At 37.9% G+C, this 21,094-nt stretch overlaps 1 protein-coding gene across 7 annotated transcripts in view; it reads left to right on the top strand.

Moving 5' to 3' along the window:
• Positions 1-11,897, top strand: part of LOC113659989 (polycomb group RING finger protein 3) — a 47,621-nt gene extending 35,724 nt beyond the window's left edge. For 6 of the 7 annotated variants that reach the window (XM_027173127.2, XM_027173128.2, XM_027173130.2 and 3 more), the window contains 3 exons: positions 3,613-3,750; positions 5,182-5,262; positions 6,541-11,897. In XM_027173127.2, the coding sequence (XP_027028928.1) occupies positions 3,613-3,750; positions 5,182-5,262; positions 6,541-6,588 (267 nt within the window). In that variant the 3' untranslated portion in view covers positions 6,589-11,897. The other variant, XM_027173132.2, reaches the window with a different exon arrangement.
• The last annotated feature ends 9,197 nt before the right edge of the window (positions 11,898-21,094 follow it).

The following is a 21,094-nucleotide window of genomic DNA, read 5'->3' as shown; positions in this document are numbered from 1 at the left end:
CCGTTTTGCAGCTTTGTTTGAACTGGACTTGTTGTACTTCACTGACGCTGTCAGGAGACTGTTTGGTATTCCATCCCATCTTCAGCCTATCACACTGCTTAATAATGCAGGAAGTGAAGATTGGGGCTGCGAGTGTCATTTTCAGACTCTTTTACTGTCCCTCCAAGGGTGGTGTCTGAGATGTCCTCACACGTCCTGTGTACAGAATACAGAGCAGGATTTCTATTTAGCTGTGTGCTTACTTGTGCACTTTCTGCCTTCTCACTGAATGCATGCCCATGGATATCGCCTGCTGTTTCTAGTGTGCAGTGCAAAATAAAATGCTGTTATTAAGAAAAATAGTCGGATTCAGCAGTGTGAGATGTGCGTATCGTGTGTGTGTGTGTGTGTGTGTGTGTGTGGTGTCTAGGTGCACGCAGGAACCTTAACATTCTGCACTGCCTCAATTCAAAAGAAAAGATATGTGAATATGTGATAACCCTGTGTGTGTGTGAGAGAGAGAGAGAGTTTTTCTCTTGGAGTTTGCTGAATGCTGTATTCACATTTGGCGAGTGTAGTGTGTGACTCGACCAAAGGGAGCAAGATGGAGCATTTGGAGGATGGAGACCAGTGAAAAAGCACATCCATCTCTGCGGGGTTTTTATTTGGTTTTTTTTTTGTGCTTGCGTGTGTGTATTTGCACGTGTTGGTGATATTTGGCTCCAATTGCTAGTTCAAGGTCGCAGAGCAGGAGGGGGGTCTCTCTCTTTCTCTCTCTCTCTCTCTCTCTCTCTCTCTCTCTCTCTCTCTCTCTCTCTCTCTCTCTCTCTCTCTCTCTCTCTCTCTCACACACACACACACACACACACACACACACACACACACGCACACAAGAAATGCTTTACAGGCTCCATGAAAATATTTCTTAATGCTATTATGAAAGGACAAGCTTGAATATAATCAAGCTGTAATGCTGGTCTAATTGTTTTTGCATAAGAAGTCCAGCTAGCTGACGTGTAGCTGGATAGCAGTGAGAGTCGAGCAGCGAGGGACATTTGGGGATATACATGTACATGCTGAGTTTGTTCGCAAAATGACCTCTATGTCAGTTTGGGTCCATTAGAGAGAGTTTTAGAGTGTGTGTCTGTGTGTGTGTTAGTGAGAGAGATAGAGAGAGCCAACTTTGGGGTTTTTCATGCTGGTGTGTAACATTCTGGCTGTAGTTATCTCGTTATGTCCTTTACTTACATGAATGCATTTTCTGTGCTGAGTAAGCTAGCTATCTGATGTTAGACACAATTCCATGTAGCTAACATTAGCTAGGAAGCAGTGAATAATTTGTGCGAATCAGATAGACTAAAGTACATCTCATGGTCTTCTGAATTAAAGGATATATCTTTTAGGCTGTACTTAAGTGACTGCCTCACACTAGGCAATGTTTTTTATTAAAAGATAAACATGGGTTAATTTTCCACACAATATTATGCATATATTACTATTTGTTCTATTTATTATTAATATATATTTTTTACTATTTATTATTAATATAGATTATGGATTTGCGCTGATTCCAGTTTTGTGGTGTAAAATGAAGCATTTTGAATAGAGTTGAACCTCAGGCTTGTTAGTCATTAACATGATTAAACAGGCTTAAAAACAACAACAACAACAGTATAATGTGCATGGGTTTCCTCCTTGTTCCCCGGTTTCCTTCCACCGCCCAAAATCATGCATTCAGGTGAATGTTATGCTGAAATTTCCCCAAGGTCAATATTTGATCTACTTATATTTCTTCACTCCCAGTTTTAAAAGGACATGATCCACCAGACGAGTATGAACAGTTACTGAAGAAGAATGAAGGAATGATGTCTATGTAAAAAGCTCCAGAGATTAATTTTAGTGTTATTCTGACTTTAAAAAAAACAAATAAACCATTTGATGGTGTAACTGTAATGCAGACATTTATTCTGAATGACAAATCGGCGCATTCTCCTTTCATTTACATTTTCCTTTTCCTGTTAACACATATTTGAGACAACAAAGAGGTAGCTGTGGAACTGCCACATACTTATGCAGCTAATAAATGTCTGAAAAAGCAACAGTGTCTGGAAAAAGAATCCTTGCTGTATGTATTTTCTCTGTAAACAACAGTACAGCTCACTACAACAGTGCATGTCTGCTACCTTTGATTCTTTCGACTGTGATGAGTAGAAAATTTAAGACGCTACAGAAGCTTTTGGTTTTGCGAGCTGCACATAGATGTGTGCATCGAGTCTCTCTTGCTTTCATCTGGAGGTGTAATTGGCCTGATCTCGAACTGCATTAGTCATTTGTGTCACTATTTGTGTCGATTATAACTGGCCCGCCTATGCGGTAATGACCCAGTAATGATACACACATGAGCTCTCATACACAGAGTCATATTTCAGTTTGTGCCGCACTAATGGCTCACGTCCCTGCTGCTTGACTCTGGCCTGTTGGGTTTTTTAGCATGCTCTCTTTTTTGGCTGCTGCTGTGTTCATCCACGTGGTTTTCGCCAGGGATTACAGCACCACTCTCACACTGTTTGCCCTTCAGATAGAGGTGTGTTTAGCATCCATAAACACAGTCAGAACTCTGTGTGTGTGTGTGTGTGTGTGTGTTTGTGTGTGTGTGTGTGTGTGTGTGTGTGTGTGTGTGTGTGTGTGTGTGTGTGTGTGTGTGTGTGTTTGCTCGGTGTGTCCATGAGGCTTCTTAGACGCAGGAGTTCCATCCTTCTTCATTAGCGTTGGCTGCTGGAGGAGCCGAGCCCAAATTGAACTGGGCCAAAATCTGGGCCATCACTCACACACACTCTCTCTCTCTCTCACTCACACACACACACACACACACACACACACACACACACACACACACACACACACACACACACACACTCACACACACACAACTTCAGATTGGCTCAGAACAGTGACTGAGCACCCATGGCATCTGGTTCTTTCAGTGGCTTTGTTTAGGAAGTTGCTCCTTTTCAAGTGCTATAGAACAGTGAGAGGGCTTGTGTATGCTATCTGACATCTCACTGGTTATAGGAAAACAGTCCATGAACTGCATCTTGTTGGTGCATTGAAGCTGCTTCAAGCTTAAGCTCAGCTCAGGGGTTAAGGCTCGGGATACAGATCACAAGGTTATGGGTTCAAACCTCAGCACCACCAAAGCCTGCACTGAGAAAGACCCTGAACCTTCTCTGCACTAGGGCTACTGCATCTTGGCTCAACCTGTGCTCTGACCCCAGCGCAGTAACAAGCTTGGGAAAGGCGGCTGCTTTGGTTTTTTCTACTGTAGAATGCTGTAGTTTCCTGTGTGCGGCTTACTAGCTTTCTTAACTACTTTACTAATTACATTTCAAACAAAACACTTTACATGACAGATGATTAGAATTTAAATAACCCATAATTGTATGTGTGCCCGTGTGCATGTAAATGATAACGGTGTTCCTAGGCTAGATCCCAGATCCACAGCAGCTTCGTACACGAAAAATCAATGAATGAGTGAAAACATGAATGTTCTTATATCAGTGTTAATAACTTTCTTAATGCCCTCTCTCTCTCTCTCTCTCTCTCTCTCTCTCTCTCTCTCTCTCTCTCTCTCAGGTGAGCATCTGTCTGGAGTGCAACAGCAGTAAGCTCCGTGGACTCAAGCGGAAGTGGATCCGTTGCTCGGCCCAAGCTACCGTTCTTCATCTTAAAAAATTCATTGCCAAGAAGCTCAACTTGACATCTTTCAATGAGGTCAGTCCAGAAAGAACATCACCTGCCTTCTGTGTAATGCGGATTTATATAATCAGAGCGTTCCTAACTCAAACATCGTTTATATTGAACAGATACTTTTAGGATCCTACAGGAACCTGTGAAAGGAGTTTCCCTCATGTCAGGCACTTTACAATGGACTGCAGCAACAGTTCTTTCTACCACTAATCAGCACAGCACCATTTTTTTTTAAAGCAGGGGTTCTCTGGGTATTAAGTTGGATCTGAATTCTGTAGTTAGTTTTGCTGCTACAGTGGCAGTGAATCGTTATATCTCTTGGGATCTGTCTCCCCTTTCTGTCACTCCCTCTTATCGAGTCACAGTGCAGCATATCAGAGCTCGTTCACACACTGCCACGCTTTCCCTTCAAGCTTTTCCCACTGTATTTTCAGCACAACAGAAGCTCTTGTAATATCATTTGCTTTCCATAAAGTATTGCGCCGCCTGTCAGGAGCTTCATGGCCAACTTTGGAACACGGCTAATCATTATCTCTCTTCACCCGTTTTCCTCGTTGAAAAAGTCTGTGGGTGGGCTTCTGCCACCCGGCGCCGTCTGAGCCTCGCTTGCCACAATATAGCTGTCAGATGTCTTTTGTTCTCTACTGAACATGTATTCACTGGCACTGGCAATCATAATGAACGCCTAAAATAGCACAAGCTGGTGCTACAATTTTCCTACCACGCAAAGGACCAAAGAAAGTTAATGAAACAATAGTGAATAAAGACTGGGGCGCTTTTCATGATTTCAGGATTGCTGTGATGTTTGCAGCTGCTCTATAGAGTGAAACCATAGCTTGTTAGTCGTGTCTAAAGCAGGGCACCCTACTGGTTACTGGCTCCTCCAGCAGGGGGTGCTGTGGTTATTCCACACTTCGGTGTTTTCTCAGCATGGTTTGTACACTCTCGTACTCATAATACACACACACACACAGGACATTCTCAGTTGCACTGGAACGGAAACTGGTGTGTTCCGTCTCCAGTGTATTCCCGTATGTGCATAAATACACAAGTTTCTGTTTAAACACCAGATTCAAATACTACAGAGATTCCCTATGAAACCAGATTTTTATTCAATCATGTTTCCCAAAATCCATTCAGTCTACGTGTGGATTTCTGATCTCCCATTCAATTAGCTGTTCATTCATTTGTTCATGCATTTTCTGCTAGTTTACTCACATCAGATGACACTCAGGCTGGGATTTTATTTTACATTCTGAAACTCATGTGTCTTCCTTCTGAATTGCAGTAGTAATGCAGACGTTCCTCGGAGTGGCTTCAGGTTATATTTGTAGCTTGTCTAATATGATCCAGCACGAGGCTCGTTAGCAGTCTGCTACGTTCAGGGCTCTTGGGTGCTTGTTGCGCTCTGCTTTGCTTACTGGGCATCTTTTGTGTGTGTGTTCTGTTCTGCAGCTGGACATTTTATGCAACGAAGAAATCCTAGGCAAGGACCATACGCTTAAATTTGTGGTGGTTACAAGATGGAGATTCAAGGTAAATATTTTTAGTCCACTGAAAGGTTGAGGTGATGTGAAAAAGAGCACATTTTAATTATTCATCATGTTCAGAGGTTCAAGCGTGTTGGTGGATTATCCCTAATCCTCTAACACTGTTGAATTCTCAAATCTGATTGGTCAGTAGGTTTAAAGGCTTAATTCTCTATAACAGTATCTCTGACAGTAATGCTGGCTATAATTCAACATGTTTAATCTACTTGTTCTAATAGTTTCTGTAGTAATAGCTAATTACAACAGGTGGACACTCCAAAAAAAAAAAAAAAAACTATTTAAAAGGAAAGTTAGAATGTGTTATTAGTATTATGGCATTTTTATGGATGGTTGTATTAAACATTTAAGAAAGGAGTAAGGGTTAGTAAGTTTTCTACATTTAGGAATGTTTCCTGGACGATTCATCTTTATGTGTCTTTGATACCCAGGATATCAGTATCAGATACTCTGCATCACTTTCAGTGGTTTTTGAGAAAACAGAATAAATTTGATCCAATTCTGTAAAAATAAAAAGATTGGATTTTTCTTTTTGGATTGTAAATGTTTACATACAACAATTCTGACTTATATTTTTTATACTTGTAATGTGAGTGATTTTTTTGTGTGAAGTCCTGTTTTATCTGTGTTTTTTTAGTGATTTAAAAATCATTTAAATCTTAATCTGTAAATTTTAGTTTGTTTTTAAATAAATAATAACATGGGTCTTAATATACTGGCTGATACTCAGAGTTTAAGTATAATAGATTGGCACATTGTTGCAGTATAAGAGGAATAAAACACTTCAGAATGTGTTTTTACTGGAAACGAAGACTTTGTGCTGGTTGATTTAAGTTCTTGTAAACAGATATTTAATGTTATCGTGGTATGAGCGTTTTGGGTTAATTATCTGGGTTGTTGTCATTAAAAGTATCTGATGTTTCATATTATAATAATCATAATAACAACAACAATAATAATAATAACAACAATAATAATAACAATAATAACAACAATAATAATAATATATTAGAATAATCAAATAATCTATTATTCAGAGTAAAATGTACATTTCTTCTGTAATCCACTGCCATAAGCACTAAGCATGCTGTAAACACCCACGCTCAGCAAATATTCCCCCTTCCCATGTGCCCTTTCTACCACTATAGCTGTAATTAGAGGTATAACCTTTAAAGAGCAATGTCAGAAAAGAAGCTGAAGAATGGCATCACACGCTGCCCCTGTTGACCTTCCACTCACTTCAATCATACCTGTGTGTGTGTTTCAGAAATCACCCCTCCTCCTGCATTACAGACCCAAAATGGATTTGCTGTAGTTGGACAGGACGGTTGTTTTGGCCCAGGACTGCGCAGCGCACTATTTATGCAGAGACTATCAATGCCACACACACACCAAACACACACCAGTCCCACGAGACAGTCCTGACACGAGCCAGCAAACAACCAATACCAACTCACTTAATGCTACTCTGGTGATTCAGCCAAGCCAAACAGCTGCAGGCGTTCCGTCTACTCATCACCCGCTATGTCCTCGATATGTGAAAAAAGAAAAAAACAAACAAAAAAAAAAAAAACAAGAGAAAGCATATATTTATACTTTTGTACAGACGAGAGACATGGACCCAAGACGCTATAACGGTGCTCTGTTTACACACCAACAACAAACAAAGCGGTGAAGGTTTTATATGGCGACCATGGCTCATGCTTCAGTGCAGTGAAGAGCAGCCACACAGTGTGTACGCTCCTGAGTGGGGGTCCTATCACACTGCTCACTGCGGAGAAACATCTTCACTGCCCACTCACTCGTTCAGGTCTCAACCGTCTCGGGAGCACAGAAAATACAACTATATGACAAAAGACATCGTTCCTAACACGTATGAGTTGTGAATTGTCTCAGAGCATTTTTTTTCTCCTCCCCTTTTTGTTGCTTCACCGAACGTGGAGTTGTGAATAGACAAAATTTTGTGTAGTAATTTATGTTCAATTTACAAGTATTGTACATAGAAATTGTTACAATGCAAGAGAGATAAAAAACTGATAGATGAAATGTAAGAGTGAGCGAGTGTGTGAGTGCAAGACAGAGATTGACTGACAGACTGTTCAGACTGAACGCAGATTTTAATGGAATGATTCGAGGAAACCAAATTTACACCAGTTTTCCACCTGAACACATAAGATACAGTGCTTTGCATAAGTATTAACCCCCACATGAACGTTTCCAAATTTTGTAGTGTAACAACCTGGAATTGAAATAGTTAATTAGGATTCCATGTCTTCATGTTGGTTATATATCTCTTATCTGCACAAAATAACCCTGAAGATTTAAATGGGAGGAGAAATTTATATAGTTCCCATATATTTACCAATAAAGAGCATAAAAGCATAAATATTCAACCCCTGTTTCTGTCATTAGTTTCAGGGCCATCAGATGTCAAATCATTAGTTATTTGAAATCTAAATATTAAATTAACTAATTTCTGAAAGGCCCCAGAGAATGTTGAGGAAAATACCCCAAACCCTCAGCGTCATGAGCTCAAAGAACTTCCAAAACAATATTCTGGGAACATAATCAATCAGGGCTTTGGTTATCAAAGAAAATCCCACAGAGCACCATTAATGCATATTTGTACATAATGTTGCAAACTATATTGTTTTTTCATCTTTGTGGTCAATATTATGCTCAATTTGGTGTTGATCCATGACATATAATCCCTGTTAAGTTCTTTTAGTTTCCTGGTTGTAAGGCTAAAAAATGTAGACCGCTTAAGGGGGGGGGTGAATACTTACATAAGGCAGTGCATGTCCAGAATTTTTTTTTTACTTAGATGTCAAACGCATCCTAGTTTTTGAATTATATTTGAGGTGCAAAATTGGTGTTAATTGTTTTTCTTCCCCCTCAAACATTCTTTTAAAAAGTCAGATGTGTGAATATATAGGGACATAAAGACTATTTGCATAGTGAGATTCCTGATCAGAATGTGTCCTTTAACAGAGGGATGGTACCTTATCTCACTAAACACACACTTGTTTTCCCCTTGAAATTGAAGGGGGTGTTTAGTGTCTGTGTGACAATAATGGCAGTGATATAAATTAGAAAGCGGTTTTGAAATGACAGTGCTTTTAAACCATTCTCCCGAGTTATTCGTTTGCCATCGTGGAGTTATTAATGTCGTCTAATGATGGATCGTTAACTTAAGGCATATTAGTCATGCAAAATATCACACTCTTCAAATGAACAAACTGCCTTCATTAAAAAAAAAAGAAAGAAAGAAACGGTAGCTTGTATTCGGAAGCAAGCATTTACTGTTTGACGTGTGTTAAATACACTATGCGATACATTTCTATAGGGTTTGTGTCTGGACATGGACGTGGAAATGATGCAGCACAGAAAACGTAATCTGTATCTCAGCATCCGTCCCTGAGGTTCCCCTACACCACACCCAGTCTTAGAACCATATATGCAATACATAGGCTTTATTATAAGTTTAGCAGAAGCGAATTTTAAGCATTTTAGGTTTCCACAGAAGCTTTAGTAGCCCACTCCTCTACAGAAAGAATGTAATCCATATGAGTATCCATCTGTACCGTTCATCTCTTGTGTTCTGCCACTTTTTAGTGCCAAAGGCTCAAAGACACCCTTCAGGTTTCATGTTTATTCTGTATGGCAAGCTGTGTGAAAGGCAAAATGGAGAGATCATAAAAGAAAAATAGTATTTAATAATCTGAAATTGCCGTTTGTCACCATTCGTGTTTTCAGAAATTAACAATTCTTATTTTTTTTAAAACCTGGAGCCCTCTTTTAAGACGCATCGATTCATAATATTTCAGACTTTGCTATAGAAGCTCATATGAGCGATGTCTAAAGGGCTCTCTATCAGTACATTCAGTACCATTTTCCTCTCAGCTACTCAGTGATGAAATAATAACAATCAAGTTTTGATACTGAGATTTGATATCTCATTTTTAATAAAATGTCTCCTTTTTGGAAAATATATATATATATATATATATATATATATATATATATATATATATATATATATATATATATATATATATATATATAAAATAAAAAAACACCTACTCGGTAGACAGGGAATGAAGTGGTACATATGAGGTCTTCTAGCTGCTCACTCATTCTGTGTGTCTACTTTCACACGGGTAAAATGCCAAAACCAGCTTGACCAAATCTCATTTTATTTGGTTCTCCAAGTTACTACACATCTTGTTCTGTGTTAAAGACTACAGTCTCGCATCAGATCTCCTGCCTGTATCATGTTTTATCCTTTCTCTCTGGATGTGCTTATTTTGTATTGATGTCTTATAATGTGAACTATTTCAGTATGTAATGAAGAAATGTTATGCTTTACTGTTTCTAAAGCACAGGTTCTGCTTATTTGTATATTTTAGGTATTTTTGACCTAGTCCTGAATGGTTCATGAGCAATCCACACCTTAATTACAGCCGTCTCATTTTTGTGCTAATTCATTGTATTACTGGATGAAATCATGAAACCAGGCCAGCGAATCACCATGAATAGTCTGAAATGGAACAAGCACATGCGTTATTATTGTTGTTTGTATTATTTCATGTACTCATTTTCTTTTACATGAGTACAGTTCAGGATTAACGGAAAATGGTCTGGATTTGTTTTTTCTTCGTGGAGAAGGCCGGTGGTGCTGTCTTTCTTTTGAGTTGATAAATGGTGCTAATGTTTTCTACACTTTGTTTAAAAAAAAAAAAGGAAAAAAAAAAAAAGAAGGCTTATGCTTCAGAGCAGTGGATGGTAAAAAAGAGCCGCTTTTTTGTGTCTGGTGCTCTCGAATTTTGTATAAGCTCATTTCTCCAGGCTGTGTGTGGGGGGGAAATATCCACAAACCCATATGTTCTTTTTCTTGTGTTATTACAGTATAAGCAGAAATATCACGACTGCACCATCCATCCCCATCCATGCAACTAAGAAAAACAGTTTCTGGCAAAGCTTCATTACGTCTACGCTTTTCCTAAACACAGCTCCACCTGCCTTTTTCAGACCCTGCTGGTCTGAAGTGCAGTACCCTGTTACTGTTAAGTCTGTACGGGCACAAGATTTGTTTTGTTTTTGTTTTGCATGTGAAAGTGAAAATCTCACACCTGCATTGCATCTGAGAGAGTAGGAACTATTCAGGCCTGCATTAAGACATCAGCGCTACACTTGACAGACAGGCTGTAAGAAGATTATGTGAGTGCCCCTTGAATGCCCGGCACTCTGAAGGCCTCTGTTTAGAGACCTGGACGGTGCCAGATCCCTCTTTATCTCTCTCAGTACTGGTGTGTGGTTTTGTTTAGACACTTCCCTCATTGGTGATCATTCTGGATCTGTTTAGGCCACAATTTAGTCAGATACTATCATGAAAGTTTTTTTTTTTTGTTTTTTTTCCGTTTTGTTTTTTTATAAAAAAAAAAACTTTTTCTTTTCTTTCTTATACCTCTGATTGTTTTCACCTTACATTAAGCTTATCATTAATCCCTAAACCTGCGTGTGTATTTTCAAACAATTGAGCAAAGAACCTGATGGGGGAAGGATGGAGAATTCTGCATACAGAGGCATTGGAAAGATCTTCACCAGCAAGCCTCTCTGCTAGGACTGCATCCTGAACATATTGCCATGGTTACACTGATTGAAAGGTGCTAACGATTGGTCAGTGACTGTGGTTTGCCAGGTGTTTCAGTTACATGCGTGGCAACACCCATCCGTCTTAACAAGGCACCAAACTTTACACCTTCTAAACCTGGCTTTCTTTAAAAAAAAAAAAACAACTAACTTTCTAATTGCATTAATGACAAATAATTTTCAGGACCAACATTGACAGTGGCACCTTCCTATGAGCCATAAATACTGTCCAAACTTTGTTTTTTTTAAATTGTATTTATTTATACTGTAAAAAAATAATTGACTCTTTGCAGTAGCCTGTTTTTTGATATGTCATGCGATCTGGTGTCTTTTTTTTTTTTTTTTGCATTGAATTATTTGTGTGTGTTTTTTTTCTTTCTTTTGAACACATACAGGGCTTAAAAATGAACATGTCACAACTGTCCTTTCTGTCTTTCTGCATGTAGTCTTATGCCTGTAATTCCATTGAACTGATGTGTGTGTTATTGCTCTTTGGCTACAACACGCCTGCTGTAATCTGATCAGGTTCGACTGCGAGAGTGTCTCATCTTTGCTCGGATGCTTCATTGTGTTTATGAGGAGGAAAAATGTGCAATATACATCTCTCAGATGGATCCTGGTTTCAGCTCAAGAAACTCCATTGCTTCTTTTCTGTTTCCGTCAGGCGCTCAGGTCACTGAACGAATCCTTTCAGTCCTCATCTCACATACGTTCTACACTAATGTTTCATTCTCATCAACTTATACCTTTGGGGGTTGAACTTTGGCACTTAATGTGGTGCCATGTTTCTTTTTGTGTCTTCATTAACCGTATTATGATTATTTATTGCACATGTAATATGGATGGTTTCCATGGCTACACTTAAAGGAGTCTGAGTTTAAAACTAGGCTGGAGTTTCTTACAATTTTATGGACGCTTTTGTTGAAAAATTTAAAAGTGTGTATTTCATGAATAAATGCCTTAAAAGAACCATATTGTAGTCCAGTTACAATGATTCTTCTTTGTCTGTCTTCATCTATTCCTGCAGGGGAAAGTACAAAAATCTACCATCACACTATAGCTTAAAATTGAAATTAAATAAAACCCATTGTCATTTGGGTGATAATGGACAGTAAATACTAATACTAATGGAAAGTCTATTATGTTCATTCTATCCTGCTCTGTTTTATCCTGGTGAATTACTGTAACATTTACAGGTACAACCGCATGTTTGAAAGCCATTACAGTCTACAGATGCATGCACACACACACACACACACACACACACACACACACACACACACACACACACACACACACACACACACAGTATGAATGGGCCATTGAAAGGTTTACCAAAGTGGAAATGAATTTGTGTGATCTAGAGGGAGGTAATGAGCCTAGCATGCTCTTTTTCTTCCACTCATTTTTTTCTGACCATGCCACAATAGCATGGGTCTAATGAAGCAGGAAGAACAAACATTGCACTTCATTCCTGCTGTGTTATTTGGTTGCTGGGCCGAATGGCTGTGGCATTTCTCTTACTAAACTAACATTGTGACATTGTTAGAAGGAGTGAATGTTGGAACAGTGTTGCTATGGTAAACACATAAGCAGAGATATAAATGTCACTGTAAACATGCAATAATTAAAGGTTGGTGTGATCTGGGGCTGTTTGGTGACATCAGACTCTGACACTGAGGAACAATTCAGAGACCAGATTGCTGTTTATTTTTTCACATCAAGGTGACTTTATTGTTTTTTCTTTGTGATGTAACACTGATTTGGTTGTAGTGGTGTTTCTCTGGTGCCAGTGTTTTGGTGCATTTAAACTGAATATGGGAATTGGTTTTCCCAACATGGAAAAAACTATAGAAAAACAACTGGGAAATATGGCCACTAAATATAAGCTAGCTGAAGAAGACCAATAAATCTTATTCAGGCAAAACAAAGACAATGGTGTAAATAAGGATAATGTATGGGAGCATTCTGTATGTACTTTAACTTGACGTTGGCAATATGGTCTGTTACAATATGTAAGGGACACGTCATCATATTCACAAAATATTACAGCTTATAGCAGCACACTAGGCACTTAAAAATACTTAATCAATGTTTTTAAGCTTCTTATAGTCAAGGATTTTTAAAACCTTTGAAGGTTTCCCCAGAAGCATACAGTATTTGAAGAATTAGGTCAACAAAATTGACATTTTTTAAGTTTAAATATTTGTCTCAAAAAGGGTATATGTATGAATCATATTTATGGATTATTATAAATATGGATTTCTGAGGTTTTGCTTTGCATTATTAAACAAACAAACAAACAAACAAACAAACAAACAAACTCTTTAGTTTCATTTCTAAACAAGTACACATAATCACAGAGACTGGACTGGAAAAGTGTACTATGACTGGTTCTTAAAATAATATTTCAATGAGAACATTTATTAGTTTTATTGTTTGGTATGATTTTCATACCACCAATCTTTTTTACATGAAAATACTCATATGTAATTGTGTTGAAACAATGTAATCACTACAAATGATCAAATGCCAGCTGTAGGCTTAGAGTTCCTGAAGACACTGTATCAGGCTTTAACACAATGACAGCATAGTAACTTGAGCATTAGATTTGTCCAATTGACATATGACAAGAACCCAAGGGGAACAACTCAAGGCCAAGTTACTTTCATACAACACATTGTGGAGATGTCATCCTTAGTTAAGTTACATTATACCGTCAGAAACAGGCACACATTTTCATTCTTGTGGATTGAGTCTGTTCAAATGCTTACAGGAGTCCTTACTGCAACCAACAAATCAAAATTTTGCCTCAAGGAGTTTAACACAATCTAAAATAAATAAATATACAATTAAATAATACAATAATAATAACAATAATAGTAATTATATTATTAATTATATATATTTTTCTTCTCCTTGTTATGCCATTTTGCCATTTATTACATGATTTGACTGCAGCTGGTGTTTGTAAGATGTGTGTTGAGCACTAACATTTACTCTAAACCCTGTATTAAGTTGCAGCCCTCTTAGTTCCTCCTGCTTTCAGATGTCAAGTCCTTTAAAGCCTATGTGCTTGAATTGCCTTATCCTTGACCTAAAGGCTTTGGATAAACAACTCTGCCAACTAAATAAATGTAAGAGTAAAATGGTGAACACCATTTGGGAGTTGAACCTTCACATGCTCACAGTACATGCCCAGTTTGATGTCTTCCCACACCATCTCTCTAATGTCTTCTAGGCCAGACAAAGGCATTTTCCTACAGGGAAGATCTGTAGCTTTTACTTGAGCTGAGAAAGTTAGTTCCAGAAATCAAAAGTTTCATCACCGCAGGATCAGCAAAGCATGACTGCAGTGTCCTCCAGAATGATGGTTCTGACAGTAGCTCATGTCACACAGCATACAGTATGTGTGTAAGTCTTGTAGTGGTGTTTTCTTGAAGGTTTCTAGTGTATAATAGCACAAAAATATCTGAAGTAATGTTGCATCATTTGTTCATTGTCTGCCTTCCACACGTTAAACTTTGACTGCCAATATATTGCTGCATAAACCGGCCTTATTGGAATTATCATACAAATCTCTGCACATTTATTTTACAGACTGCACAAAAAATTAATGGGACACTTAAATCACACATTGAAAGTATGAAACATTCAAGTTGAAACTCTTTACTTATATACATTTATGATTTATTGAGAACAAATGTGGAAATCAAAATCATCAACCCACTGAGGGCTGGATACAAACTCGCACTAAAAATCAAAGTAAAACATTTCAATTACAGGCTTGAATGACGCATACATTTTATCATGGTAACTTATAATACATGTCAGTAGTCTGTATGACCACCTGTGCCTGTATGTTCCCTCGACAACATCTGAGCATACCCCTGATGAGATTGTTGTGGTATTGTTTTGCCTCTCTAGTGCATCTGTTGTCAATTTTATTTGCAAATTGAAACTAATTCCCAATGGTTTATGCTTCCTAACTGGGCAGACTGATATCCCTGAAGTGAAATATTGTGATGATTAAGTGTTTCTTTAATTTTTTGAGCAGTGTATAAACAATATGGATTCCACCCAGCATTATTTGACAGCTTATAAAGTAGCACTAAAAATTATGATGCAAGCAATCCAGTGTCAGGTTCACGTATAACTGAGACATCTCTGTTTAAACTCCACCCCGCACATGTAACTCTAACATGACATCTGAATAGCATTTAAATTACATTACTAGTTACATCTGAGCACAAGTTTAATTTGACTAGTTACTAGTTACTATTATGACTAACACTATATACTATATACATTTATCATTTACTCTTTACCTTTACTGAGTTATTCGTCACATCTTATCTAACCTCACTGTACATACATAATTCAACTCTAAGCACCATGCAAAAGAGGATTTATTATTTTTCAACTGCTATGTTTGTGATGAGGGAAATCCCAAGCATTTAGGACTAACTGCTGTAATTTTGTGAATGCTGTTCAAATGAATATATGACAACAACTGCTGAATTGGTCTGTGTTTATTATTGCTGTAATTGCAGCCACCCCAAAGAGTAATGATAAAATAGTGTGTGATTGCATGAGTAATTATAAGATATGAGCCACAGGCTATCACACGAAGAGCATTCTAAGTGCATTTTCTGGAACGTTTTCAGATTACATGCTTTAGGCTAGCCATTATCCACTGCCTATGCTTCATTTGTTTGCCATACGCCACCTGCTCAATGACCATAAACCTTTTCTGACTGTCATGAAGCTGTTTAGTTGTGAATGCCTTGTGACCTGCTGTCAAACCAAGCACACTAGACATGGCTTCTTCTTCAAATGATGCATAACTGCAAGCTAAGCAAGCAGCAAATGTCATGCTAATGCTTGCTCCAAAGCTAATGCTAGCTCCAGAACTGGGTTGAAACCAGTGAGTTGCAACAGTAGTTTAATTATTGGTTTGACAAAGCAACTTCTATGTTTTTCATTTTTTTTGTAACGTAGCTAGCTATTCTATGCTAATTTGAAATGCTAGCTTTGGCTGTAGCTTAGGTATTTTAAAGCATAGAGAGTAGTTTGTGGCTTTCCCAAGACTGCTCACTCATAATACACAACACTGGAGATACAATGACACCTTTACTTGAATCTGTGCCAACACTCTTTTAAAGAAACGTATGCAGTTCACACTATTTATTGCCACATGATGAGGTGAGGAAGGATTCTCTCCAAAAAAATCTCTGCCAGGTGCTGTTTTGTAGTTGGTTGGCAGGTGCTATGAATAGCACATGAGTAAATGTGTCCTGAGGTTTCTACTCTTCTCCCTTGTGAAGAATTCATGAGCACAATGCTTTGAGATCCCCTCCTTTGTTCCCCCAAACCACATACGCTTACAGAACTGACGAATTTCCGATGCAATCTACACCTCTGCAGTCCTCTGGTGGTGTGTGAGGTTAGTCATGTTGGAGCATGTATCCCTGAAGTATCCTTCAAAAATTCTGAAGGACAAAAAAAAATGCAGAGATAGGTTTCCTGTGTATGATTTGCTGTTGTTTAGAATTTTAGTGTACAGGGTTGACATAAAAAATAAATTAGCATTATAGATTTGGATGTATTTTACAAGACTTAAATAAAGAGAACACCTAACCTGGAATTGGCAAAGTTTCATTTAACACTTAAACTGATTAATATTTTTATTAAAGCATTCAAGCCTTCATCAAACTTTCATTCAATCTCTATTTTGATAGGCTAACAATAGTTCCAGAATTGGGAATAATTCAGAATAACTTGTGATGCCCACTGAACTGATTTGGAACACAAATCCTGACTTGAACACAAATCCTCATACTGGACCACATAGGCTTGAGACCAAACATAAAAGAAGCCAAAGAATCTTGTACATACATAAGGAACTAAGCAAAGTTACTTTGGAAGTGCTTAATAAAGTGGGTTTTCAGTTTGCATTTGAAAATATCCTGAGACTACCTTTGGACTGCCAGGACAAGTTCTACAGTACCACTTCCTGGAATTACAATAGACTGAAAAGGCACCTGAGTGGCCTTGTTTGAAGGTAATTGTCTAAAGTAGTGTAGTGTGATGTTGTACACCAAGTAATCATTGCATCATGTAGCTAGAGTGATATCTAATAATCCATCAACAAGGTTTTGCATTTTTTTCACCTTTTCGGAAAGGAGGGAAACAGAGCAGTTTAGTCTTGCTGGCATTCGGCCATTATGAGATGTCTGCCAGAACGGCAGAGCTACAAATAATAGCCTGGAGTTAGCTTCGAAGTAGGACAAAACTACCTCACTCAGACAGTCTTGGAATGGCTTTTTTTTTGCCCACATGTGAGTTTTGTGGTCTCAAAATCAAGGCCTGAAATACAACAAGGTTTGATTCAAACAGAGGTAATGCTGCATGTCTAAAAGGACCCTAAGAAAATGGATAAATGTATGAAAAGAAGTGGACCGAGCACTGATTCTTGTAGGACATATAACCAATAACAACTTATGGCAGTTTGCTTTAATCGAGTAGCATGAAGCTTCTCAGTAACTACCACACCAACAGTGTCCAGTTAATGTTTGATCCCAGGCTTTTTGGGATGCTGGAGTGTTTGGTGAGAAACTCAGTCAACTATATAGCAGTACTGCTCAGATATATTCTGCCCCCACACACACACACACAAAACAGAAGGTAAATCAGATCTATGAAAATCTGTGCCAATACTCTTTAAAATAAATGCATGCAGTTGAGCTTTTCATCAAAACCAATTCTGAGCACACTCACATGTAAGTGGTGCGGTTGGATAAGGACAGTGATATTAGTCTGACCTTTAAATCAGAATTGTGTGAAGACCTTAGGAGAAAAGTTGATCTGGGATTTCTCTTGTCCTTGTTGTGATTCATTAGAGGATTTTTTTAAAAATAGAAAATTAGAAAAAACCCAGCATACCTGCCATCCCCCAAAACCCACACATGCTTCTACTTGCATATGGTGTGAGGTTAGACATGTTGGCACGTGCATCTTACAAATTCTCAAAAAGCACTGAAATTGAACAAATTGATTCAAACCTCGTTGCATTTCATACTTAAGCAATCAAGTAATCTTTCCTCTTTTCACAATCTTCTGATCAGTTTCTTTTCACAGACAGCTGAAAAAGAAAAGACATCAGCCTTAACACCCAGCTTCAATGTTTGTTGCCATTGATTCTTCCATCTTAATGACTCTTTATTGATTGGTGTGTTTGTGACCCCCATCGTGTGACCTGCACATTCTATCTTTGGTTTTAAAACAGTTTATCTCAGTGGTTTATTAAACAACTTCCATATTTTTTTCTTCATCATCGCTAATGTACAGTACCTCAATCACTCTGCTATTATCATTCTTCCTTTTTATCAGTCTAAGCAGATAACAGTCCAATAACAGGCAATTTTTCTCAAATACTGGTCCTCATTTCTTAGCTGTACCTTTGGACTGGAGAATAAAAACTCAAGAAGTTTCACCTTCCCTTTTATTATGTGAGCAAAAACAATTTTCGTCTTCTCTCTTGGGAAATTCTGACGTTTTGCTTTTGGAGAGACACTCAAAATGCATCCAAGAGCAGAATTCCAGAAAGCTGATAGAAGTCTGTGTGGAAACCTTTAAGACTGCACTACTGAAGGGTCTTTGCAGTTGGGGTGACCAAACACTTGAAAAGATGTCTGTACTGTAGACTGTCCTGTAGACTGTCCTCTTTTTCACAGAAACCCCCTAGGTGCTTTGTATAATGACTGAACTTACCCCAGCTGATGTGCCACTTGAAGCAGACAGACAAGTGCAATTGCAGGTTTAATAGTTTATTAAAAACCTGGTGGCAGATAAATCAAAAGACTAAGTAATGCTCAGAAATGTGAGGCAGGTTAAAGGCCAAGTGATCAGCAAACAGGCAGACTATGGTCAAATATTAATCAAGACAGACAGAGGTTTGGTCTCAAACAGACACAATGATGGAGCTATGCTTATACAGTATGACGCCTACAGGATGAGCCTTCAAACGATTTACTCCTCTTTCAATCTAATCAGAATTTCATTCAGAATAAACTCAGTTGGATCCATTTAGGTGTTTACATGAAGACATTTCAGTCCAATTGTGCTACCAATACATTACAATAATGCATTATTTGGTTACATTTAAACATACCGAATGAGTCTGCATCATTTAAAGGGAGCATTGTGATGACAATCAGGTGAATGTCTTAAGCACGCAGAAGTTACATTTAAACAGGGATCTTAACAGGATCTTATTCATAATACGCATTTATGTATATTTATGTATATACATTATTTTTCACTTATATTTTCATATTTTATATAGTTTTCTTTTCCTTTTTTTCATTTTTCTTTTTTATATAGTTTATACTTTTTTATTTTTTTACCTCCTTTTGGATATATTTTATATCCCTAATTGCATTCCTTATGTTTGAATACCGGACAGATGCAAAAAGCATTTCACTGCATGACGTACTCTGTATGTATGTGTATGTGACAAATAAAATTTGATTTGATTTGATTTGACTGAATATACAACTTTGGGCCTGACAGCCACAGAGCAAAGAGCAGTTCCTTCAGACAGTTTCACTATGCAGAGGAAAACAAAAAAACTCTTTGATACAGTCCTAAAACTACATGTAGGATACATTCTTCCATTTAAATATCCATTATATTTAGGTCATGTACACCTGCAAAACTAATATTAAGCCTTTCTCAGGGATTGATTCTTTGTATGTATGCCAAAAAGAAAAGGCTGTTTTGATTTATTGAAGTAAGGAAAATTGCAACGCTATTTCTCTCCACCAGCCAAATTACAGGCATGAAAATATTTATACACATATTTATATGCCATATTTAGAGGAAGCTTGAAGGCAGGAGAAACATTATACTTCAGAGGACTACTATCATAAACAGGACAACACCTACAACAGTTTTAAAATTGAATTGAAAATCCAATTATATAGTTTAAAAACCTGTTTATCAAATATATAAGTGGAATTTAGAACTTTTGAGTTTAGAAAGACCTTCCCTAGAGCATTTTATAAATGAGGTAATAAGTAGCTGCATGTGCAAACACAGTACAAGGGAAAGATTCCGCATAAACATCCTCAAGGTTTTTCTTTCACTGTCCTGTTTTCATAGGATTACGACAGCAGAGCTCGTCGCCTGTGGCATATCCGTTTAAGATTTTGATCAGATACTGTAGATTCTTGGAATGGGACTGAAAAGGACTAATAAGTTTCTGAACGAAAGCAGTGTTAGAGGTAGTGTTGCTAGCAAAAAGCAATAGTATTTCAGTTCCCTTAACATAATCGTGATCTTGATTTTGTGGTCGGAACTAACTGAATACAGATCTGCTAACTGCATTGCCTTACAGTAGTTCATTTTGTTCAAATGTGAATGAGTAAATATATACAGTACTTCCACTCCAAGCTCTCTCTTCAAGTTCAGTGGAGTCTGGCACAAATGCTTCTCACTGACTGTTTCTTAGCTTCTGTATTGCTAAAATGACACAATCAATATAGGACTGATTTGCTTTTGAAAGAATTCCTGACAGGCAGTAGGTCTCCATTTAATACTGTCCTCCATTTTCCCCCTTGATTTTTAAGGCATTCTGTAAATGCTTATTTGGAATAAATGGCCTATTTTCAGTTTGTCTAGCATGCCTAAGCTTGTACAGAAGAATAGCTCATCTGCTATAATCTCAGAAACCCTCTTACTGTATATGTCTCAATCTTAAGGCATAATATAAGTGGTGATGAGCCTTTTGGACTGCTTGTGTTCTTGCTTCTTCTGTCTCATTCTCTTTCACCCTACCACTCATCTGAGTGTATGAATCTCTCTTTGATGCACTGCAGCTGTGCTCCTCTTAAGACCACATGAGTCAACAGAACATGAAGAGAGTGTTTGAACCCCATGGCAATCTATATGCATTGTGGCCTGCGCAGGAAACCGACTCTCTCTGCTTTTCATTTGTAGAATGCTATCCGTAATCTGATTGATCGTGGAAGGACCTAGGTGCAGCCTTTGTCTCAGACATTGTACTGCTTGGATGGACAGAAGATGGATTATGATGGCAGACAGAAAGCAGGCTCTTAGGCGTGGCGGCTAAGTGCTGACTCCACAGAACCTCCATACTCTCATTC

Source organism: Tachysurus fulvidraco, chromosome 10 (genome assembly GCF_022655615.1).
Source record: "Tachysurus fulvidraco isolate hzauxx_2018 chromosome 10, HZAU_PFXX_2.0, whole genome shotgun sequence".
Lineage (NCBI taxonomy): Eukaryota > Metazoa > Chordata > Actinopteri > Siluriformes > Bagridae > Tachysurus > Tachysurus fulvidraco.
This window is presented reverse-complemented; position numbering and strand designations above follow the sequence as displayed.